Source organism: Cololabis saira, chromosome 1, assembly GCF_033807715.1.
Source record: "Cololabis saira isolate AMF1-May2022 chromosome 1, fColSai1.1, whole genome shotgun sequence".
In the NCBI taxonomy this organism is placed as follows: domain Eukaryota; kingdom Metazoa; phylum Chordata; class Actinopteri; order Beloniformes; family Belonidae; genus Cololabis; species Cololabis saira.
The window spans coordinates 43,241,502-43,266,725 of NC_084587.1; the positions used below are offsets into that span (position 1 = coordinate 43,241,502).

At 45.0% G+C, this 25,224-nt stretch overlaps 2 protein-coding genes across 2 annotated transcripts; both read right to left on the reverse strand.

The window, feature by feature from the left end:
- Positions 1–4,257: 4,257 nt before the first annotated feature.
- vps37c (VPS37C subunit of ESCRT-I) lies at positions 4,258–12,689 on the reverse strand. The gene is given in 7 exon segments (XM_061724312.1): positions 4,258–4,779; positions 4,781–4,903; positions 4,905–5,117; positions 8,193–8,275; positions 9,923–10,094; positions 12,422–12,531; positions 12,666–12,689. Coding segments are annotated over 6 exon segments (1,071 nt in total). The 5' UTR covers positions 12,515–12,531; positions 12,666–12,689; the 3' UTR covers positions 4,258–4,392.
- A 6,738-nt stretch (positions 12,690–19,427) lies between these two features.
- Positions 19,428–23,600, reverse strand: spcs3 (signal peptidase complex subunit 3). The gene is made up of 5 exons (XM_061733086.1): positions 23,367–23,600; positions 21,437–21,510; positions 21,049–21,125; positions 20,848–20,963; positions 19,428–19,640 (listed from the first exon to the last, which is right to left on the reverse strand). The coding sequence occupies exons 1-5, from the start codon at positions 23,507–23,509 to the stop codon at positions 19,508–19,510; spliced, it is 543 nt and encodes a 180-aa protein (XP_061589070.1). The 5' UTR covers positions 23,510–23,600; the 3' UTR covers positions 19,428–19,507.
- Positions 23,601–25,224: the final 1,624 nt, after the last annotated feature.

The window sequence follows — 25,224 nt, forward strand, 5'->3', positions numbered from 1 at the left end:
GGTAGACGCTACGAAATCAATTAAAAAAAAGAGAGAGAGAAAAATATGCAGTTAATGGCAATGATTATGGCATATACAGTAGATAAAGGAGGAGCAAAGAGTGCAGAGTGAGAAAAGAGCCAAGTGCATCATGGGAGGTTCCCCAGCAGTCTAGACCTGGTACTGCTTGTAGCTAGTGTAGCACCTGACTTCCTGACATCCTGCAGTAGAAACAGGCTTGGATGTGTCCCCACATCAAACGCTGGGAACTGAGAGAGCTCCATCTAGCAGTGACCGTACTGAGGGCTTTGGAGGCCTCTCCGTCATCGTACTGCAGGGGACCATTTTGGTAAAATCGAACGCCACCCAACAACCAGCTGTCTGAGCAACAGCAGCCAAACCAGTCCTTGTTCCAGTTCAGTTGCTTAGTTCTAGTGGTCGGTGGAGGAACTACAGGTTTAGATCCAGCCTGGAGTGGTCAGCTTTGCTGCGGGCGGCTAAAATAAACACTGCGGGATCGGGATGTAGTCTAGCTACAAGATGGAATCAATGACGTGGAAAAGAACCTCAAACAAGGTCTTTACACAACAAAGACAAAGCAAATCAAGTCCGATATTTGGAGAAACTGCGTTTAGTGCTTGTGGAGCATCTTGGAAGAGAGAAGCACGGGACCGCAGTCGGTCAGCAGCATTCTCTTCCTCCACAGCAATGTAATGGCCAAGCGATTCATTTGTTAGATTAATTCTTTTCATTCGTTAACATTGTTTATTTTATGTTATTTGAGCCACTCACAGCTACTCACGTTGCTATAACCTTAATCACATAAGGCGAAATAACTTGCGAACGTGCAATGATGACAATGATGGATTTGCATCTAACTTTCGATCAGGTGACCTATGAACTGTCAATTATCCATCAAGCTCCACAATTATCATGTTAACATTAAATCAGATATTGTCCAGGACATTTCTCTTGCGGGACGGGAGAAGACACTAAATCAATGCATCTCTATTAATTTGTGCGGACATGAATTCTCAGTTTTGCGGATACGGGCGGGAGCGGGATGAAGAAACCCGTCCGGTGCAGGGCTTTAGACTTGACTTGGTGGACATAAGGGTTAAAAACGTGCTGGGGCAAAGTGAATCATTGTAGCATTTTTTTTTTTCTGTCTCTGGTATTGTTCAGGGGGCCGGGTCAAATGTGGAGGCGGGCTGGGGGTCGTAGTTTGGGGACCACTACTCTAGTGGTTGGTAGGGGAACTGCAGGTGTGGATCCATCCCCCAGTGCTTGATTGAGACACTGCAGGTTTGTATCCACCCTCTAGTGGTCAGTCTTGGAACTGCATGTTTTGATGCAACCTATTGTGGTCTGTGGAGGAACTGTAGGTTTAAATCCATCCTCTAGTGGTTGACTGAGGAATTGATAATTTGGACCAAGCCTCTTATGGTCTCTGGAGGAACTGCAGATTTGGATCCTCCCTCTTGTGGTCGGGAGATGAACTGCAGGTTTGGATTGGGCCTCTAGTGGTCTGGGGAGGAATTAAAGGTTTGGACCAGGCTTCTCACTCTGCCCTTATTGTCCAGCACATACGGCATCCCACCTCATCTTTTTAAGGATGTTTAATACCACTGGGCCATGCGTGGACCTTATAAATTCTTCATGGATGTCTGGTTTGCGTTTTTTTTTCCTGCTGCCTTCAAACATGCTGGGGTCAGCCACTCATGACAAACGACAGCATGGATTGTTCTGTCATTTCTAACCGCAGGCCTTTCTCCAAACTCCCTTTTCTGTCTAAGCTCTGAGAAAAGGTAGTTCATCAGTTGCGGCCTTGACGTCCGTCCGAGTTTTAAATTACCTGCGTTGCTACGGGCTTCCTCAAGGCTCTATTTTAGGCCCTGTTCTTTTTTTCTCCAATTTTCCTTCCTTTGGGATCTGTTCTTTTAAAAGCTCAGCATCGTTTTTCATTGTTTTGCAGATGATCTTCAGATCTGACTGCCTTTTAAATCAGATTGTTAAGGCTCTTCTGAACCGTCTGAGATGTCAACCTTCCTGAGTCTAAACTGGGAATCAGTAATAATTATAATATTCATAACACACTTTCTCAAAGTGCTACACAGTAAAACAAAGATTTTTGTCCTCTAATGACCAGAAAGAAAGTTACTTCTTAATTTGATGCAAAAAAAAAACCCTCACATTTTGTTACTAATCTATGATTTCATTAAGCCTTACCTTAAAAAATAAATTACATTAACCTTGAATATAATTTAAACGTCCTGCCCACCTGGCCGGTGTTGTCTGCCTCACACGGGCAGTTTTATTTCACCATTAACTAAGCGTGTATTTGCTTAGGCACCAGGACCGCTTAAACTTTCAGAAATAAAGACTCAGTGCAGCTCAGTTCAAATCAACTCCAGTTTAATTATTCACAACCCAAAAAAAAAAGAAAGAAAAGAAACCTAAACAAGATTTTAAACAATCTACAGTCATCAGTATCATCATAGATTTCCCTTTAGTCAGATTTCCCTCTGAATGACTTTAATGCCTGACCATGTGAGGACATGCTGCTTGTGCTTTTCTAAGACTCTGAACAAAACAAGTCTCTGCGAGGAGCCGCTTCATCCTTCGTGGCGCTCCGGCCGTCTCAAGTCACGTGACCGCGGTGTGTGGAGAAAACACAGAGAGAAAGAGGAGTGTGTGCATGTGTGTGTCGGGAGGGGATGAGGGGGCCGGCCAGGTGACGTGCTGCCACCTGGTGGGGGAGCGGCGGTACTGCGGCTGGCAGCTTCTCAGTTTAAATAAGGAGACATTTGTGGGTCAACAGCTCGCCTCTGCTTCAGAGATGTTGAACTGGTTCCTCAGGATGGTGGTGAGGGGGAGGGGGATGGGGGGGGCGTCCACAGCTCCAGTGTGGGAGAGACACTTTTGACTGATTACAGGGGAAGGACGTCACAGGTGTCAGGTGGATCCGTAGTGTAAACAGCAGGGGGCGCTGTCCGCCGCCGTGGTACACCCGTGGGAGTGCCGGGAGGGCTGCAGGGACTCCTTCACTCTCCCCGTGACACCCTGGAGCACAAACAGCTGACCTGGTCATGTGACCTGCTCAGGATAGACGCGTGAGGAGAGAGCAGAGGAACCGCAGCGCTTCCACTACGGAGCGTGACGGGGACAGGAGGCGGCGCTGCAGCGGCTTCCTGTCGGCGACGGGGTCTTTGGTCGGACTGACACTGATCCTTGGAGGTTCATGGACCTGAGGGAGAAGCCCAGCTCTGCCCCCCCGCCACCACCACACCTGCAGCAGAAGCAGCCGTCCGTGTCGCGGGAGGAGGGCTTTGATTGACACACAGCAACACACACTCAAGACGGGAGGGGGAGGGAGGAGGGGTGTGTTTAAACGTTTCAACACAACAACCTGAGACTAGTGTGTGTGTGTGTGTGTGTGTGTGTGTGTGTGTGTGTGTGTGTGTGTGTGTGTGTGTGTGTGTGTGTGTGTGTGTGTGTGTGTAGTGCTGGGCGGTATGACCAAAAATTTATATCACGGTATTTTTCAAAATTATATCGGTTTCACGGTATATCACGGTATTTTTTTTTTTCATGCACAACTGGGTGTTAACCACATTTTCTAATGATTTGGAAAGGAATTGCTGCAGTAAATTGGCTTAGAATGGCCTATTTTAACAATACCGAACATGGTTCTTCACAGTTTTTCATTTATTTTGCCAATTCTTTCACCATTGCATAAATCAAATAAATTTGATTTAGGCATGCTTTTCAAAGAGAAAAATCTTTTACAAAATTACAAGGTAGAAAATATTTATTGAAATTAAAAAACTGAACATTTTTTAATTTCCCAGCATTATGTTGTTTTGGTTCCACCTCCTGGTGAATGTTAGGTAAAATTCTTATCTGGTTACTTTTTGTTTGTGGTGCGCAACCGGTACGGGAGCGGCCAGTCTATTTCCTTATATCACAATATCACACGTTTTTTTCCCCACTTATTCCACCGAACACTGAAAGTGTTTTCTTTGCCATTTTCGGCCGAACAATTCCGGTTACCGAACAATCGGTGCATCACTACTGCTAAACAGTCCCCTCACAAACAGTGTCCAGCGGCGCTACGTTCCCAGCGTTGTGTACGCTACTGTACAAACTCACCGGTATTACGGTATATGAAACATTCATATCATAAGAAAAATAAACACCGGTATTCGGTATGAACCGGTATACCGCCCAGCACTGTGTGTGTGTGTGTGTGTGTGTGTGTGTGTGTGTGTGTGTGTGTGTTTAGGGGGGGGGTCAAACTGAGGGCGGATGTGCAGACAGAAATAGTGCAACAGAGTTGGGTGAAGCAGGAGGAGGAACGGGGCGACGAGAGGAAGAATTGTGAGGAAGCGGGTGTTCCCGGCACCAGAGCCTTCAGGAGTAGGGCTGGGGGAGGCCGTACCCGGGTCTGTGGATGGCCCTCCCCGTGGGGGACTGGGAGCCGGAGTAGGGGGCCCCGGCCTGGTAGCTGTAGCCCCCGTAGCTGTAGGAGGCCGGGTAGGGCGCGGGCCCGCTGTGGGGGTGGCTGGGCGTGTACTGGCCGAACGCTGAGCCGGGGTGGGGGGTGGGGAAGGAGGGCTGGGCGGGGTAAGGGCAGGGGCCGGCGGCGGCCGGGGGCCCGAACGCCGGCATGGGGCCGGAGTAGCCTCCCGCCGGGCTGAAGGGGGAACCGGAACCAGAGTACGGGGGAAAGTGAGGAGGCGGGTTGTTTGGAGCGGAGGCCGCCGCCGCCGCCCCTGGGGGAGCGGGGTTGGGAGGGGGGGGCGGGGTAGGCGCTGTAGGGCAGCCCCGAGGGGCCCGCGGCGGACGATGAGGCGTTCTGGTAGCTGCAGGGGGGAGGCTTGGAGCCGGACTGGTGCTGGTCCGAGGCCGTGGTCGCCGTGGGACTGGCTCCAGAGCGCGGGGGAGGGGGCGGGGTTCTGGCTGGCGCCTGCTGATGATGTCATGGCGGGGGGGCTGCCCTCGCTCCGCTGTCGCAGCAGTTCCTGCAGCTTCTCCAGCCGCACGCGTCGTTTATGAGCCAGCGAGCGCAGATACAGGAACCGGTCCAGGAACGAGTCCAATGGTAGCGATCCGTCCAGAAACTCGTCGGCCAGATCCTGCACACACACACACAAACAGAGACACACACAAACAGAGACACACACACACACACACACACACACACAAACAGAGACACAGACACACACACACACACACACACATACAGAGACACACACACACATACAGAGACACACACACACACACACACACACACACACACACACACACACACACACACACACACACACACACACACACACACACACACACACACACACACACAGAGACACACACACACACACACACACACACACACACACACACACACACACACACACACACACACACACAGTGACGTTTACAGCAGAGCAGAAACCAGCTCCTCTCTAAACTTCCAGCATCCACAAACTCGTGCAGCTGAAGTCGCTGTCAGTGACAAAAATCGTACAATGACTAGGGATGGGCGGAATGGACTAAAAAATGTATCACAATAATTTCTGGCATTTATCCTGATAACGATAAAAATGAGGATTAAAAAAATACCAATTCAACTCCACCTTTTTAACTATAAATCTATCACCACATTCAGTCTTTGGAGCCCCCAAAACACTGCTCTAAAAGATACTAAATACTACTAAACTACACCAATTACATTGAATTAATAAAAAACAATTAAATTAGTTACACCTGTACTGCAAAACTGGAATGACTCAGATCCACCATGTTTGTTACACAAAAACCTCATCAATGGGAATTGATCCTTTCTTTCTTTCTTTCTTTCTTTCTTTCTTTCTTTCTTTCTTTCTTTCTTTCTTTCTTTCTTTCTTTCTTTCTTTCTTTCTTTCTTTCTTTCTTTCTTTCTTTCTTTCTTTCTTTCTTTCTTTCTTTCTTTCTTTCTTTCTTTCTTTCTTTCCCGCACACGTACGTTGTGCGTCGATTTAACGCAGAACCATAAATCCGGCTTTAAACAAAAATGTCAGCATCGGGAATTTATCGTTTTTTCCGGGAGATGACAAATTCTTACCGTGGGGAATTTATTTTGATGGTTTATCGTGAACGATAAAATATCACCCATTCCTAACAATGACGCATCGGCCCACGTGTCAGGTTGCCATGGTAACAGTAAACTTAAGGCTAGATGTAAACGGGATGGATCAGAACCTCAGGAGAAGGTGCCGGGACGCTGGAGCCGACCTGACAGCCGCGTCCAGGTGAAAGAGTCCTGCTAGGAAGCGGGGGGAGGACTTGTGCCGGTACCGGCATGCAGCCTCCCCTCTGTACCCGGGGCCGGTTCAGCAGAGATCCAGCAGGATCCTTATACAGGGCCACTTATACCAGCTGATGATCCAGTCCTCCTCCTGGACCAGCAGGTCAGCGTGGAGGTCTGGAGACTCGCTCCCTCCAAACTGGGACACGAAGGTATTCAGATGTATTCAGATGTGCTCTGACTGATCTGATCGTAGGCGAACAGCTTCAAGTACAGAGGTAACTGTGACCAGGGTGAATCCAGACCACATTCTGAGGAGGTCTGGACTAGAGGGCTGCATTGGGACCCGGCGGGACCCAACGCAAATCTCGCGGGAGCGGGCGGTTTGAACTTTGACGCGGGCAGGAGCGTACGACTAAAAGAAACACGGGATTGGGATGTAGCCTAGCGACAAAGTGGAAATCAATGACGGGGAACCTCAAACAAGGTCTTTACAAAACAAAGACAAAGCCGGGCCAGTCAGATATTTGGAGAAACTTTGTTTAGTGTCTGTGGAGCATGTTGGAAGAGACGCAGGGATTGGAACCGCAGTCGGTCAGCAACATTCTCTTCCTCCAGCAATGTAATGGCCAAGTGATTCATTTGTTAAATTAATTTGTTTCGTTCGTTAACTTTGTTTATTTTATGTTATTTATTAGTGTTATTTGAGCCACTCACAGCTACTCTCATTGCTATATCCTCAATCACATAATTGATGCGTGCGCAAAAGGCGAAATAGCTCGTGTGATGATGACAAGCAGAGATTTGTATCTAATTTTCGGTCAGGTGACCTATGAACTGTCAATTATCCATCAAGCTCCACAATTATCACGTTAACATTAAATCAGATGGATTTGTCTGGGACATTTCTCTTGCGGGATGGGAGAAGACACACAATTGATGCAGCCCGACTTGCCTCGTCCCAGTTTGGTTCTTTCCCACCAGGGGTCAAGGCGGGTCGAGTAGATACTTTTTCTGTAACTATTCTGCCGAGGTTCTGCTGAGTCGGCTGTATCTGACATCATCACACTACAGGCCACCGATTGGTCAGGGGGTTGGAGTCAGACGTCTGAGTCAGGATGTGGAAATCAGTGAAAGAGCGACTGGCAGCTTCTTGTTCATTTTCCAAATCTGAGAATTAAAAAGGGATGTAGACGGGCGATAAGGAGCGACCAGACGAACATTCAAATAAAAACTAAAAAGTGTCGCCGCTTGAAGTTTCTCTCACTCTCATTTTTTAACTTGGTATCAAACACAAGCCACAGACCCAGCAGCACATCTATCATCTCCTCCAGGTTCTACATCTTTAGTGTTGTTGTCTTCTTCGTTTAGATCACACAATCTAATACATCACTGCAGCTTCTCCAACCTCCTACTTCTCCAGGTGCTGAATTGTTATGGAAAAGAAACCAGGCTGAGTTGAGATGAGTAGAGCCGAGTAGGTACTAGTGGAAAAGTGCCAGTTCTGAGGAGGTCTGGACCTCATGTGACCACACTCTGAGGTGTGAACACAACACACCCTGTTGTGATTCACCTATGTTGGTTCTGAGCTGTCCCGTTGTAGTTTGGAGTAGTCTCTCTGAAACTGCCTACTACGCTCCATGTTCCTGGAGGTTAGTTGATGCGGGTTTCGTTGGAGGGTTTATCCGTTAAACAAAGCTGAAGAAAAGGCTCCCACAAACATAAAGGGTGGTGTCTTGTCTTGCCGAGGTCTCCTACGGGCTCGACTTTACGTCGAAGACCCAGTTAGAGAGGTGATTGTTGCACTGACAAGTGACAAAAATAAAGATCTTGTGTTCGTAAAGTGTGTGCGTGTGTGTGTGTGTGTGTGTGTGTGTGTGTGTGTGTGTGTGTGTGTGTGTGAGTGTGTGTGTGTGAGACTCACCTCGGACTCTGCCTCCGTCTTACTGCTCTCCGTCTGTAGTCTGAAGAACAAGGCCTCAGGAGACACCTGACCCACCATACCATCTGAGGAGGAGGAGGAGACGCCGTCATGACATCAGTCGTGTTCCCCACGAGTACATCCCGCTAGTCTGAGCTCCCGCTCTCAGGACTCAGGTCCTTCTGAACCCCAACCACCATCAAGTTTTCATCAACATCATTGATCACATTGGTTTTGGCTGAGAAGAAGGACGGAAGACTGCGAGAGCAGATTTAACCCCTTCATGCCTGACGTAGCATCAGATCTCTGAGACCTCTGCACCACCTCCACAAGCAAAACCATCAAAAAACATGTCATACCGCCAAAGAAATCTGAACAATAAAACTACCCAATGAGACACAAAAAAAAGTCATGAAAACACAGAGCCTGGTGGTTGAAAAGGAGGCCGGGCGGAGGAAACCATCGTGCACCACCCTTGTGATGCAACGCTGGGCTGAACGCAGCAAGTACGAGTTCTGTTCGTTGACGGGCTTCAAGAAATCCGCCTCCATCCTACTAGAGATGTACCGATTGATCAGCAACCCATCGGTATCGGACGATAAAGCCCCTATCGGTTTTGATCGCCGTTCTCAAAATAATAGTTCAAAGCAGGCGATCTGATGACGTTTACAACACCAAACCGCCGCCTGCGTGTGCGTTCCTAAAGGGGCGTGACAGTCTCTACAAAACATCAACACTGAAAATGACGTCGCCGGGACGGGAGTTTTACAATGTCCGAAAAGGACAACAAGTTTGCAGTTTGCAAAGTGTGTGCAAAGGAGATACCCCGAAGAGGAATGTTACTAAAGAATTTCAACACAACGAAGCTGATAAGACATTTGAAAGTTTCTCACATCAAGGACTATATAAAGAACAGGAACATGCAGCAACGCCGCTAACTCAGCTGAACGTAACAGAGACGTATAAACGACAGCACCAACAGCAAGAAAAAAAAAAAGAACGACATCCTAAGGTAATGGATTCATAAGCCTTGATCATCAGCCGTTTGTCGTTGTAGCAGACATCGGGTTTAGCCGCGTCGTTAGCTGCTCGGATCCCGGTACGCGCTGCCGAGTCGTGCTTATTTCACTGATGAAATCCAAGTTATACCTAACTAACCTCACAGCCAACCCTAACCCTCACGCAGGACGACAGTCGTTTCAGCTTCACGAGTGACATTTGGAGTTCTAGTGTGAAGAGTTGAGCTTCACATACAATAGTTTCCTCACACGTGACGGATGCTACCGCTAAAGCTTTCACAAAGCTTAATAATTCATTTTTTATTGTAAGATTTTATTCCTTTTTCCTCAGAAAAACTAAGGTTTATAGTTTACAACTTGTATCAACTCTAAGAGAGTGAAATATCTACTGTTGTCTGTGTTGGTATTGGTGTACTGCACGTTGTGTTGTACACACATTTATTATCACAGGAAAGCTTAAGTTAATAAGCTACATGAGTCTAAATCATCTCTGAGTCTCTGGAGGGTGAAATATTGCACATTGCCTCAGCCTGCAATAAAACAGTGGTCAATTCATGATGCTTTCTCATCTCCTAATAATAGAATATCAGTGTCATCAACATGACACAACAATATTGAAGAATTTATGGATTTCACGCTGTGATCGGTGATCGGCAGATACTGATTTTGTTGATCGGCCCTCAAAATCCTGATGGGTGCATCTCTCCACCCTACCTCTGAGGGAGCAGTGCTGTCTGTAGGTTTCTCTGCAGGCCTCCAGCTGAGAGTACTTGGTCACCAACACCTCCTTCAGGGACTCCAGGCGCGGCTTCACGTCCAGGTTCTGCTCGGCCAGGCTGCGGTTGGACGCCAGCGCCATCTCTCTCTCCAGCTGGATGTTCTGGATCTGAACGTTAAAGGTGTCGTGAAGTGGTTAAAACACCAGGAGATGATTAAACATGAATAATATCAATATTTATGACAGATCCACATGTTTTCAGGACAGCCTTGAGCTCATTTGGAGGCGGGACTAGCCCCGTAAACAACTCTCTGCTCTGCAGAAGTCTCGTGGTTCGTTCAGACACAGTTTTGTGAAAGTCATGTTATTACACATGAGAGGTTTTCTCCTAAAAACTGTTTTGCCGTCATGGGCTTTAATGCTCCGACCCCACCGTGACGGCTGTAGGCTGAAATGTGTGTTCTGTTTGTATTTTTAATTCTCCGAGTGGGCTAATCTTGAGGTTGTTTGTGAACACTGAACTCCAAATTGTTTGGGAAAGTTTTATAACCGTTTCCAGATGGACGTGCAGGAAGAAGGGGAAAGATATCTTTCCCTATTTGCTTTGTGTTTTTACACACCTAAACGCTGCCAGAACATGTGCCTTTTCAATTCTGGGGGAGCAATCAGGGTTAAGGGCCTTGCTCAGCGACCCAAGGTGGTGTATTTTGGTTGCCATCCTCGGGTCTTGAACCTGGGTCCTCCCACCTCTGTAACCACTAAACTACCACTCCCTGAGAGCTGATTAGCAGTACGTAGATGCAACTTACACTCTTAAATCCTACAGAAGCAGTAGAGCTGTGGTTAGTAATGCCCATGCGATTTTTCTTCTTCTTGACTTCATTTTTGTAAAATAAATAAATTGGGCACTGCAAAAAACAACAACATGTTCGTTGTGTTTGTCCGTTTGATTTCTATTATTTTAAGGTACTACCGGTACTATGTTTACGGCTCGTGTTTGGGTTCTATATAAAAGTACCGTGTGGGATCCGTTTAATTACTCGGTGCATCCGAAATGCCATACTAAACAGTATAAAAGTATACTTAAGTTCGGCACACTTTTGAGTAAATATCAGTAGTGTGCATTAATTCGGATGTACTATTAAGAACGCACACGTCACTTCCTGCCGTTGGGAGGAAGTGACGCTATTTCCTGTTTATCCTGGCCCAAACAAGAGGACATTATATAATATTATTATATACTAATATTATAATATTAATATTTTATAATAATATTATTATACTTAATATTATACTTATGACATATACGTATAACTTAGCAACCAGGGATACGTTAGCATTGTGGGAAGTTTCTGCTCGGCTATTGAGTATTGACTAATGTTTCGGACGCACTTAAAAATCTCGCATACTCATTTTGCATACTCATTAGGGTGGAAGTATGCAATTTCGGACACGGACTTATCACAGGTCAGAATCAGAATCAGAATCATGTTTATTTGGCCAATTCAGGTCAAGATAGGGAATTTGACTCGGTTATTTTCACTCACTGTACACAGTAAATAGACAAATGAAAGCTCTTATTAACATACAGTATATACATTTGTTTTAAAAAGTGAAAGGTGCAGCAGTATGAGGTAGACATGCGGTGCGTCCGAAATGCCATGTTAAACAGTATATACTAAAAAGTATACTTAAGTTCGGCACACTTTTGAGTAAATATCAGTAGTATGCATTAATTCGGACGTACTATTAAGAACACACACGTCACTTCCTGCCGTTGGGAGGAAGTGACGTGTCACAGCAGCAGTAGCATCACCGCTCCGCTATTTCCTGGCCAAAACAAGATGACATTATATAATATTATATACGAATATTATAATAATAATATTATATAATAATATCATTATACTTAATATTATACTTATGACATATACGTATCACTTAGCAACCAGGGATACTTTAGCATTGTGGGAAGTTTCTGCTCGGTTAGTGTCCATAATACATATCTCCAGAATGAGTATGGATAGAGCTACTATTGAGTACGTTCTAATGTTTCGGACGCACTAAAAAATCTCACATACTCATTAGGGTGGAAGTATGGAATTTCGGACGCAGCCACAGTGTTCCAGGACACCGACTTATCACAGAATCATGTTTATTTGGCCAAGTCAGGTCAAACAAGATAGGGAATTTTCGCTCACTGTACAGTAAATAGACAAATGACAGCTCTTATTAACGTACGGTATATACATTTGTTTTAAAAAGTGAAAGGTGCAGCAGTATGAGGTAGACATGGTTGTTGAAAGGTGCATTGTTACAGCATATGATTGTGGTTGTTATTGTTATTGTTATTGCAGATTGATTGGTGGTAGTGTAAGTTCTGCAGATCTAACTCCAGCCCATCCAGAGCGTGCTGGTAGGTTGAGGGCCACCGGCCTCGTTGTGGGTGTTGTTGTGACCCTCGAACCCCAGCCCTGCAGATAAGCCCTGCTCACCTCGTCAGACTCCTGGGCCATCGACTCCACCCTCTGCGGGGTGTCCAGCAGCTCCTGCAGCTCTGATTGGTCCAGCTCCTGCAGCTTCTCCATCCTATTGGCCAGTGCAGCTGTCCGTCACGAGCAGGAAGTGAGAGCAGTTAAAATCGGTTTCGAGGCCTCACTTTTTTTGTTTTCATCAAATCAACCTGTTTTTAAAACAGAGACACGTGCTCACAACACCAACACGGCACGCGGGTCTCACCTGCGCTCAGGTGCCGTGGACGCTGGTCCTGGATCAGTAACAGCGCAGACACACGGCGGTCCGGATTAGCGCCCTGTCAGAGCGGTCCGGTGCTCACCGCGACTCCGCTCAGGTCACGTGACAGGGCCCCCGGGTCCCAGCGCCGACCCGGTTTCGGGAGAGGCGCGCCGCGGCGGCCCCGCTCGTTCACACACGGAGCCCGGGCTGAGTCCGCCCCGGTCCCGCAGACGGCCCGGCCGCAGCCCCCCGCACCCCGGTACCGTTCAGTCCGCCGGAACCCCGACTGCTGTCCGCACGACTTCAGGCAGAACCGAGGGGGTTCGGGAAAAAACGGGAAAGTTTCAGTCCAGTGTAACAGGAACCGCCGCCATCTTCGGAGCCGTCCACCGTCGGTGGAGCGGGGGGGTGTTAGGACCCAGAGGTCCGCCCGGTAGCCGCCACGGTGCACCACAAAACTCCGAGTATTTTAATGATAAGCGTTTTGAGGTGACCTTGGTTCTGCGGGACCCCCCGGTGAGCGGGGCCGGGGCGGACCCCGCCCCCGCGGGACCCCCGCTGCCCCGCATCGAGGTGGTGCGGTCCGCGGGAAACCCCTGCGACATGCTCACGGGGTCCGCTTCAGCCGGGCACCGGGACGGCCGGCAGGGGCGGGCGGAGACTAACGTCAGAGAGCCAGCACATCCCGTCCCGTTTCCTTTAAATCAGTCATTCTGACCCAAACACGGGTTCTATAATACATCCATGGTTTACGCCCGATCTCCGTGTGGTTTGTTCCGAGTTATACCACGGTCTGTGTGAATACTCGACTCTGATTGGCTGGCAGGTGGAGGTTATACGTTATATCCAGTACTCGAGTTGTAAAAAAATAAACCAGGGGGGATGGAGGATTTTATCATATGGGGACAGATAATTTGTGCTGATTACAAATAATATAATATATTACAAATAATAGCAGTGACCAAAACACCTGCAGAAATACTTCAGGAATGACATAGCAGCAGTTAAATGCAGCCTTCTGTAAACTTTAAATATCCACTGGGCTTACATCAAATACATCAAAACACAACCATAAAAAACACTTTTCTGAACTTATCAATATGACTCTGTCCTTCACAGGATAAGTAAAATGGATCACTGCAAAAACTCACAATATTAACAAGAATATTTGTCTTATTTCTAGTTAAAATGTCTCATTTTAGTAAAAAAAAAATCTCATTACACTTAAAACAAGACTCATTACTGGAAAAAACATTAATTTTGACCTGTTTCAAGTAGATTTTCACTTAAAATAAGTAGAAAAATCTGCCAGTGGAACAAGATTTTTTTGCTTGTAATGAGAAGATAAATCTTGTCCCACTGGCAGATTTTTCTACTTATTTCAAGTGAAAATTTACTTGAAACAGGTGAAATTTGTCAAATAAGTTATTCTTCTGGTGATGTCTCTAAATGTTGAAATAGCAGTAAAACCACATTCATTGATGAAATGACATAAGGGATAGAAAGGAGGGATGGCAATTTTACAGGGGGGGTGATTTTGACGGTTTTTATTTCAGGGGGGGATGCCATCCCCCCTCATCCCCCCTCAACTCCAGTACTGGTTATAACCTACACTACTAGAAAACAAGTTCGGTCAAATTGCCTGATAACTTTAATATCATTGCGTTGGATTAACTGCCAGGTGGTAACCATGGCAACGAAGATTCAGAGAAGAAGAGCCGGTGTTCTGCCAATTTCTGCTGCTTTGCCAAAAAATGCTCCCTAATGGTTTTTTACCTTTGTAGAGCTACAATTTTACTGTGTTTTACTCCCTAAACCACTTCCTTTCACCCCCAAGTGGTCCTTGTCTCTTGCCAGGCCGTCATTGTAAATAAGAATGTTTTCTTCATGACCTGCCTGGTTAAATAAAGGCGAATGACTGAATAAATATCTAATAAAGCGATAGAATTGTGTTTTTTTTTCTCTTTATTGTATAATGTTCACAGGACGGCGACATGAGTGATTTTGTCATTTCTTTTAATCTATTTGGTGAAACGTTTATTTATTTGAATGATTGGTAATATTTGTAGCTTAATAAAACGGTTTAAGAAACTATCTGTGGACTTTGATTCTTTGAAACAAATCTATTTACTGTTTGTTACTGTAGCCGAGCGGAGCTGAGCGGACTAGAATATCCCGTTGATAAGTCGTTTCTCTGGTCCGTCCTAGTTACTGGAGAATCAACACTGTCCATTGCATAAGGCCCTTATGGGACGGTATAGTGATTGTTCCAGGTATTAGTCAAACCCTCAGGCGTTACTGTTAAAAACTACCAGGTTTCAACGGCTGCGGACGAGAGATTAAATAGTCCGCTCAGCCGCTCCGCTGTGGCTTATTATAAAACTAATGATTTCAACTGAAAACACATTAAAGCATGAATACCTGATTTAATATTTATGTTTTTTGGTAAGTGACCGTGGTATTTCTTCGCGTCGGGCGGTTCACGCCCCCACGTCGTCCATATATTTCGCATAATACATTTAGTAAGTTTGTATTGTCCATTACCTACTGGTACTGTTGTTCTGACCATCACTGACGTGTATGTATGTACTATATGTCCATGTCCATTATGTCCATTACCTTTTGGTATTGTTACTCTTACCATTGCTGGTATTTATTATAAATATAAGTTAACGGTTAACTATAAATATTACTATATACATTGTTCCTGGATTTGCACGCATTGTGGCCATGAAATGCATCTGCATTTCGTAGCCACAATGTGTGAATTTAGGTGAGGTGAACTGTAGAATTTTTTTTTTTTATAATTTGATATAGGTCTTTTTTTCATTTTTTTTGGTTCAAATGTTGAGACAGGAGGAAGCCTTAAAAAAAAAAATCTGTCAAGTTGTTAATGAGAAACAGGGGTGGGATTAAATACATTTTCTTCTTCCCACTCCCTTTCGAGTGTTGATGAATTAATTTGTATTTTGAACCTGCACCTGATAAACCTGATAAAAGGTATTTGTTTAATTTTATGTTGCACGCAGGTCATTTATGTTATGTTCATTGCTCGAAATAAATATGAATTGATTGATTGATTGATTGATTGATTGATTGATTGATTGATTGATTGAATAAAAACTATTGAAAAAAATAATGTACACCTAGTCGGGCATTATCCCTTACATATTCACCTGATAAACGTCATGTGATCTGTCCACAGTCCACTGTACAGGAACACCTCAGTATGCAAATCAGCCGAGCACCTGAACACAACCGACCTGTGACAACAGGAACTTTCACTCCTGATACCGACTCAACTTCAGATACTGTATACTGCCCAAAGTATTCTCTCACCTGCCTCGGCTCGCATATGAATTTAAGTGGCATCCCATTCCTGTTCCGCCGGGTTCAATATGACGTTGGTCCGGCCTTTGCAGCTGTAGCAGCTCAGACTCTTCTGGGAAGGCTGTCCAACGGGTTCAGGAGTGTTTTCTTCCAGAGGTGCATTTGTGAAGTCACACTGATGCTGGATGAGAAGGCCTGGCTTTCATCCTGCGCTCTAATTAATCCTAAAGGTGTTCTGTCGGGTCGAGGTCAGGACCCAGTGTAGGCCAGTGAAGTTCACCACACCAAACACTCATGCAGGTCTTTATGGACCTTGCTTTGTGCGCCGGTGCACAGTCATGTTGGAAGGGGGAGGTGCCGGCTCCAAACTGGTCCAACAAAGTCCAAAATGCTTCAGCACACCAAGTATTCCATGTTCTTATAATACAGCTGACAGTGGAATATTTAACATTTCGGTGCTTGATTTTTACACCTGTAGCCATGGAAGTGATTGGAACACCTGATTCCGATTATTTGGAAGGGTGAGCGAATACTTTTGGCAGTATAGTGTATTTCAGCCGTCTGTCTCATATGAAGTCAGCCGCAGGTTTCTAAAGAGTTTATTCAAGGCTCTAGAGGCGACATCTATCTCTCTAGTGGGGATGCACACTCAGAAATAAATACTGTTCCTCAACTGACTCCAAAAGCAGGTCAATCTCATTTACTGGGAGAGTGTTTGGGGGTTACACACCACATGCGATAAATTATATAAATACGCAAAAATGATGCATAATTAAGAGTGTATTCCTTGTGATTGACAGCTGTCGCAGCCAATGGAAAGCTGTCATCACTTTTGGTACTGTACACTTACTTACACTGACTGCTACTTATGTCTTGACTGGTGAGATGTGAATAAAGACCAAACACCAACATCCTAACTTCCAGGTTCGAGGAGCAGTTGCAATTCCTCGAACGACCACTAGGAGTCGGTTTCACGTCCAAGTCATTCATCTTCAGAGCAGATATGAACATATTTACATCCTGGTTTAAAAGCAAGTGTTGGTCTCCATCATTAGGACACCCATCCACGACAACTGTACGGGGGTGAATTTTCTATGTACCATAAAAAATTCCTATACACGAATACAAATGTATGTATAATTAGGGGCTTTTGATTGCTTGATGGCATACCCAAAGGCTAGTTGTCATTGCGTTTGCTGCTTAGGTTGACCTCTGACCAGAATGTTTGAGCTGTTAATACAGAACTAACGTTCGTATTTTAAAGAGAATATGTTTTATTGTGTTCTTAAAGGAGCCGTCTGTAAGAAATGTCCAAAACTGGTACTGCAGTCACTTTCAAAATATTGTTGAGCGGCGTGTACCCTCCCCCTCCTCCCCCCGACCAGAGGTTGCCAGGTAGGCTGCAGAATGCAGCAGGAACGTAGGCTGCCATGGCTGCCATAATTAGAGCCGAGCTGGCAACCCGGATGCCGAAACAATACTGACTTGGTGATTGGGAGATAGGTGGAGGGTGGAGCTTCAGAAACAATACTGACTTGGTGATTGGGAGATAGGTGGAGGGTGGAGCTTCAGAAACAATACTGACTCGGTGATTGGGAGATAGGTGGAGGGTGGAGCTTCAGAAACAATACTGACTTGGTGATTGGGAGATAGGTGGAGGGTGGAGCTTCAGAAACAATACTGACTTGGTGATTGGGAGATAGGTGGAGGGTGGAGCTTCAGGCCAAAACAAAAAATGACAACATAAACATCAGTTGAGGGCTGCAACTCCTCTTTTTAAACTGGAATATCCTGGCTTGAGTGCTGTTGTCAGTGACATAAGTATTTGAAATGAACATGATTTTTAAATGTCTGTTGACATATCGGGGTCATTTTATGATTCGTTTTATTATTGCTCTTACATACAGCTCCTTTAACTGTACTAACAGGCCGCTATGAGTAGGCTTGTCCAACTGCAATGGGTCTAATCCCCGCAGGCAGTAGCCTGAGGGACCACGGATCCCAGTGGAGATCTGCTTTTTGTGGCAGTACCTACTGGCTCTTTGCCGTTCTTCTGTGGCACTTCATGCCATTGACTCATCTGCCATCTGTCCAACCTTCTCCTCCCAGATTCTTCTACCAAAACAACAGACCATGAGGTCGTCCACACTGTCTCATTTGAAGGCCCTGCGTAATGTTGCATTGGAGAATAGATTAACGTTAGACCAAGGCTTGGCGGCCCAGGGGGGTGTTTGTCACATTATTGGGGAAACGTGTAGCACATCCGTCCCAGATGTTACTGATAAGATGATCCACGTAGTGTCCCATCAGTCTCCTCCGGATCCAAAACACTGCGACTCCTCTGCAACCTGGGGGTTTGAGTTGCCGGAGTGGTTAACGTCAGGCTCCTGGTACTCAGATGCTGAAACTGTGCTTTACATTTTATTAATAATCTGTATAATTTCCATCTAATTCTGCTGTGTGATTCCCTTTGTGCGTTCCATGATTATGAGAGCAGTTAATGCTTCCTAACCTCTTCACAACCCCAGCAGAAACTTCCTTCTCAGATATAGATTGGCATGCAAATCCTATCTGTTCTGACCACAGCTCATGTGTTTTAGATTTATTCCTTTATTTTGTAGTTTAGTGGATTCTTGGGGGGGGGCTACCCATAATGAGCTTAGATAGCGCCATGCCTTACCCAAGACCTCTTGACATTTGGGGCCTGATGTTTGACTTATGGTGGACACAGAGGTAAATGGTGCTGCATTATTGATTATTGAACTTCAACTATGGCGGCAGCTTTTTCCTCTGTGGTGTACTCATTGTTGAGAAAAAAAAAGTGTGGAATTGTGATGGAAACCTTAATTAACCAAATCTGCTGGGGGGTCTGGCCTTGGCCCGGGTACAGAGTGTGCAGACTGATATTTTGTTCCTGAAAGATTAGCTCTGATGTTACAACGACCTGTTTATCAGAATCGTAAAGACTCGTCATTTGTGGTGATTCAAATCATTGTGCATTCCTTGTTCTGTGTCATTCCTGCATCGAGACACGTGACGAAAGTTCTGACCCATTTCCAGTACATGCAACTGGTTAATTAAATCTACTGAAATCTGGATCATTTCTCAAGTCTTATTCTTGGTAACTTAGATGTATGCAGTCGCAGTCCAAATATTCACCTAGTGGTTCAAACATATTATACAGAAGTTTTGATAGGTTTTTCCCCTAACAGCCAGAGATCCTGAGGCCCGGTCAGCCACGCTGCAGAGACACCACCGTTTCCTGCAAGTACTGAAAGGGCTTGTGATTCCTCCTTAGATTGTACAAAAATGCAGGTATGCACCCAAGTTTTTGCTGGTTTAGAAGAGAACTGAAATTGTTGACCCATCAGAGGTCAGAACAGCTTGTTCACATAGCAGAGTCACCACACATAAACACACGGGTCAGAACGCACATTTCCACAAACTCTTTTATTACAAATAAGTGACTGAAGAAAGAAGAGCACAGAATTATCCATGAGTATGTGCACGTGAGTCTAATAGCTCTTGCTGGTCTCGTATGTTTCTGGGAAGGGGAGGCTGATGTGTCCGCTCCCCGCCACCAGGGGCAGGATCCCGGCGTTGGGAACCACGTTCCAGGACAGCGTCAGAGTGATGTTCTTGTTGGCCCTGCAGACAACATGCGACACAGTTGGTATTAACGTTCAAAAGTTGCACAACGGTCACAGCGAGCGTCAGCATGCGGTACAGTTACGAAGATCTGTCAACATGGAATCTTTTACTTTCATGCGTTTCCTGCTCGAAGGTGAACACGAATGTGTTGTTGCTGTGCACAGCAGGGCCTGCAGGGGGCAGTGTAGCTGGCACTGGAGAGAGGAGTTCTATAGTGCTTTTCCACTAGTACCTACTCAGCCCGACTCGACTCGCCTCGGTTTTGCGCTTCTCCACTAGGGGTCTAACGTGCCGAGTAGATACTTTTCCTGTACAGGCCACTGATTGGTCGGGGGGTTGGAGTCAGACGTCTGATTCAGGATGTGACATCAGCAAAAGAGCGACTCTGACACGGTCTCTTGTTTATTTTATTCAACACCAATGGCAGTACAAAAGTCTGTTTCATGATCCAACTCTGAGGGTCAGATGTTCATAAACCTGGTGCTGAGGAGAGAATTAAAAAGGGATATAGATGGGCGATAAGGAACGACCAGATCTACCAGGAGCTCTGTCACTTCATAGCTGCTCAGCTACCAACGCACTTTTCAGCAGTGCTGAGACAAAAAAATAATAAATTAAAAAGCGTAGCTGATTGAAGCTTATCTCACTCATTTTTTAACTTGATATGGAACACAAGTCACAGACCCAGCAGCACATCTATCATCTCCTCCAGGTTCTACATCTTTAGTGTTGTTGTTTTTTTGTCTTCTTCGTTTAGATCACACAATCAAATACGTCGCTGCAGCTTCACTGCAACCCTCCTACTTCTGATCCTGGTGCTGAATTGTAATGGAATAGAAACCAGGCCGAGCTGAGTAGAGCCGAGTAGGTACTAGTGGAAAAGTACCATAAGTTACGCTGGTGACGGCTGTGGTCATTAGTATCAATGATATGCTAACAGGGTTATATTAAGGTCGCGGTATGGACACGGGAACTGTGGGTCATGCTGTGGTTAGGGTGACGGTCGGTTGAGGTATGAATAAATCATGTCGCGGTCATCTGGACAGTTGGTCATGTTTTTACACGGTTATGACAACGTTTACCATGTCACTTATGAATAAATTAGCCACTTTATTGTCAATCAAAATGTGCACATTTGTCCTCCAGGAAGTATCGGTGAATCTCTGCGGATCTGTGAACGGATAGAAACAGTCCCGAGTCTCACCTGAGTCCGTTTCCATCATCGAAGAAGAAATACTTGGACTTCATATCTTTTAGGTTCAGTCTGGTGTTTTCACCCCGAAGAACAATCTTGTCCCATAGCACCACCTGGTTCAGAGGCTGTGACACACACACACACAAACACACACACAAACGTCAAACATGGAGCTCCTCCTGAGAGAGCTGCAGGCGTGTGCAGACTTACGTTGTTCTTGGTGGAGTACTCAGCAGACAGGTAGAGGAACAGCTGCTTGACGTTCCAGTCAAAGATCGGCTGCAAATGTGCTCAAGTTAAGGAACCAACAAGTCCAGATGTTCGTCCGCAGGAACCAGGACGAAGGTGCTCCTCTTCACTGAGGAATGTGACCTGATTCTACAGCAAAAACACTTCACAGAACTGTTGTGACCTGCGACTACCTTCACACCTGACTGGGACTGAGACTGATCAGTACACTGATCAGAACTGGGCTACGGCCATGCTGGCTGTAGTTACAGCCACTAACCCGTACTTTTCTTAGGAACAAGACCAGAAACAAGTCACTCTGAACCAAGTCGCCTACGCAGGAAGTGAATACCATCTCTGAAAAGGATATCAGCCGAGAGGTCGAAGGTCACGAAACCCAGGTCGCTGCGTTCTCTGGGCCCTGTGAAGTCGTCCACGTTCTTCCTGTTCAGAAACAGGAAACACAAAGAGGACGTGTTCAGAAGCAGGTTCAGAGTGAGCAGCATGAAAACCCAGTGTGCACCGATACCAGTGAAGTCCTGTTCAACGGTGAGCAGGCTGCATTTACTGATCAGTTTCAGTGAAAATATGTTGTTTTTTTTAAGGCGTCTGAAAGATGGAGGCTTTGAACAGTTCAAAGACAAAGCCACATTTAAACGCATCTGCTGCTTCCCATCTGAAACCTCCGTGCTATGCTGCACACGTGCAGCAGCAGATGTCAGACATCATCATCATCATCATCATCATAGCTCCCTGCAATACTGTGAAGTTCAGGACTGGTCCATAGTCCCATCCAGCGGCCCCCCCTCCTTCTCTGGATGTTCTCAAAAACATGTCCTGATGTCTGCACCCTGAAGCCTGGAATATACTTGCAGTTGGTGCTTGCGTTCGTGTCCGTTCCCGTCCGTTTGCCTGCACCACCAAACGCAACGTCACTCGTGTAGTACGCGAGGAGAGCACGTTGTACCGGCGGTGACCGATAGGGGGCAGTAAGCAGAGCAACAGTTGGAAAAGTGATTAAATATTTAGTAGCAGAGGTATTAGCAGTAGCAGATTAGAACAAACAATGGCATGACACCATTGGATGATGTGGGAGTTATAACATTGGTTTGGTTGCGATCTCGGCAAAGGAAACGGCGCCAGCGACCTCCGCTTCGTCGCTTGTGGTCAGCTGGTATCAGACCGGGACCAGCCGGTATCAGACCGGGACCAGCGCCACTCGCGTACACGTTCAGTGTCTTTTTGAGAACGAGCACGTCGACGCGTCAAATGAACGCAGGATACGCGTGACCACCATGATGTGTACGCGGTCTGAACTGCAAGTATATCTCGGCTCTAACTCCGCCGGCCAGAGCTTCTGCCATTTTTCCGTAGCAGTGTATGGCGTCATTCAGGCAGCCAATCAGCACAGAGTAGTGATGGGCGGTATGGACTAAAAAATGTATCACGATAATTTCTGGCATTTATCCCGATAACGATAAAAATGATGATAAAAAAATACCAATTCAACTCCACCTTCGTAACTATAAATCTATCACCACATTCAGTCTTTGGAGCCAAATCACTGCTCTAAAAGAATACTAAATGCTACTAAACTACACCAATTAAATTGAATTAATAAAAAACAATTAAATGAGTTTCACCTGTACTGCAAAACTGTAATGACTCAGATCCGCCATGTTTGTTACACAAACACGTATCAACGGGAATTTATCTCTTTCTTTCTTCCTTTCAGGCTCATATCTTTCCATCCATCCTTTCTTCCTTCCTTCACGTACGTTGTGCGTCGATTTAACGCTGTCTTCGCTTTACACAAAAACGTCATCAACGGGAATTTATCGTTTTTACAGCGAGATGACAAATTCTTACCGTGGGGAATTTTTTGACGGTATATCGTGAACGATAAAATATCGCCCATTCCTAGCACAGAGCCTCATTATCATAGCCCCGCCCACTCAGAATCCTGCATAGATAATGAGGTTAGAGACTGGGACGCTAAACACATGGCTCAGAGGCTGAATTTCTAATTTATTTAGCAAAAACAACCAAAAGCTTGTTTTTAAGACATTCAAGGCCTGTTTAAAATAGGTATTAGATGCCCTAAGGTCCCCTTTAAATACACACAAAGAGCCAGGGAGTCGGACCAGCAACCGTCCTGGAGTCTGACAGCTGCTGCAGCTTCAGAACCGGGTCAGCTGGACTGGTTCACCGGGTCTGACTGGAGCAGATCCGGGCTGGCCGGTCCTCCAGTCAGAGGTAAGGGGAGGACTCTCATCCTCCAGGTGGTGTTGTGTTCTTACAGCATGACTCTGGACACGCGGATGTCCACCGGAACCTTGCGGTCCTTGAAGGCGGTGGTGACGAAGCAGCCGAACGTGAGGGCCGCCATCACGCTGAGGGAGAAGGCGAACAGGGAGTTGGCTCTGGACAGGACGGTGTTCATCTTTACAGGATCACGGAGCCGGGACTCGAACCAGAACACATTCAACCGCGGAACCACCGTCTCTGTGAAAACGGAACCGTCTACACGCGACAATGACCAATCACTTCCGGTACGAGATTTTCAAAATAATGCATCCTCGCAGTAATAAAGATAAGTGCGAGTGATACTGAAAACGACACAAACTCGTCTATGAGACAATTTCACACACAAATAAAAAGCCGGTCGAAATGTCCTTCAAAGAGCCTCAATAAAGGGGTCAAAAATCTAAATTTGAGGAACAGATATATTTTATTTATACTACTTCCGCTCGTGTCCACGATACTACGATGGTGAACTTGATCAAACCAAAGGACCAAACATTTGAACGAACGTCAGTGATGAATAAGCGGAAGCACCCGTTTCTGTTTTTTTAACAGGAACTTTATTTACAAAACAAAATGAAGTAAAGCATACAGTATTTTGTTTTTTAAACAGAACAAACGTATATTTTATTTTTGTTTATCAAACAAACTCAAGAAGTATTTTTTTTAAATAAACTTTATTTATCAAAATAGGTGCATATAAATATGGCAATTCACAATGGTGCAAACTTCAAATCTATAGAGGCAAAATTCATATTCACATTGTCTGATTTTTAAATAAAATAAGGTAAAAACACATAAACAAAACAAAAAAAAACTAACAAAAAAAAAACCATACAAGACGGTATATATTCTAGGTTTAACATATATTCGTGGGTAATCCCATTAACATTTCATACAAGTCTTCGTACTTTTTATTTATTTCAGAGATTTCATATATTCAGACGAAAAAGGTAAAAAAAAAAAACTGGGGATGATCTTAGTACTACTCTGTTTATGAATAAAACATTTTGCTAGGCAAAAAAATCAGAAAATTTGCATTTCTGCAACTAAAATGAAATATATGGTGAGATAGGACACCGTTGAGGAATACAGTACCAACATTAATGTTAAATCTATTTGTGGGGCCTATAGTATTACACAACTACTAATGTTTTGATAAACCTCTATTAAAATAATACATTTTTCTCCAAATCCTAAATGTTCAAGAACTGAAAATAATAATTGGTGTTCCACAGAGTCAAAGGCTTTATAAAAGTCCAAGAAAATAATAAAACCATCATTACTTATTATTTCCCTATATTCAATTAGGTCCATTACCAGTCTAATATTGTTGTGGATTGATCTTACTTTTAAGAAGTCAGATTGTAATTCTGTAATAATCTGTGAGATCCAGGTTTGAAGACGCATGACAAAAATGTAGGTTAGTAATTTATAATCTTGGATTTTAGGAATTCCCATTTTTGGAGTGGAAATTCTTCAGAATCCTTTATATTAAGGAGAAATTCTTAAGTTTTTTGACAGTAGTTTTCATTTTTAAGAAGACTGGAGTTAAGTTTCCAATATTTATTTTATTATAGCCTGATATTGATTATAGCAAATATTATAGCCTGATTTCCAGTTTTGGGGTTTTATTCGTAAGGAAATAAGACTAGGGTCAGTCAAAGGTGCAACAGAAATATCAGAGGGGATTTCATTGGTCAATAATGCGTTTGTGACAAGCCAATTGTCAATTCTTTATTTGCTATTTGATCCGAACCATGAAAATGTATTAAATTGGGATTGATATGATGCCATGCGTCAACTACATTTTGTTCTTTGCAGTTGTTGAATATTGTATTTGGGTAACTTGAG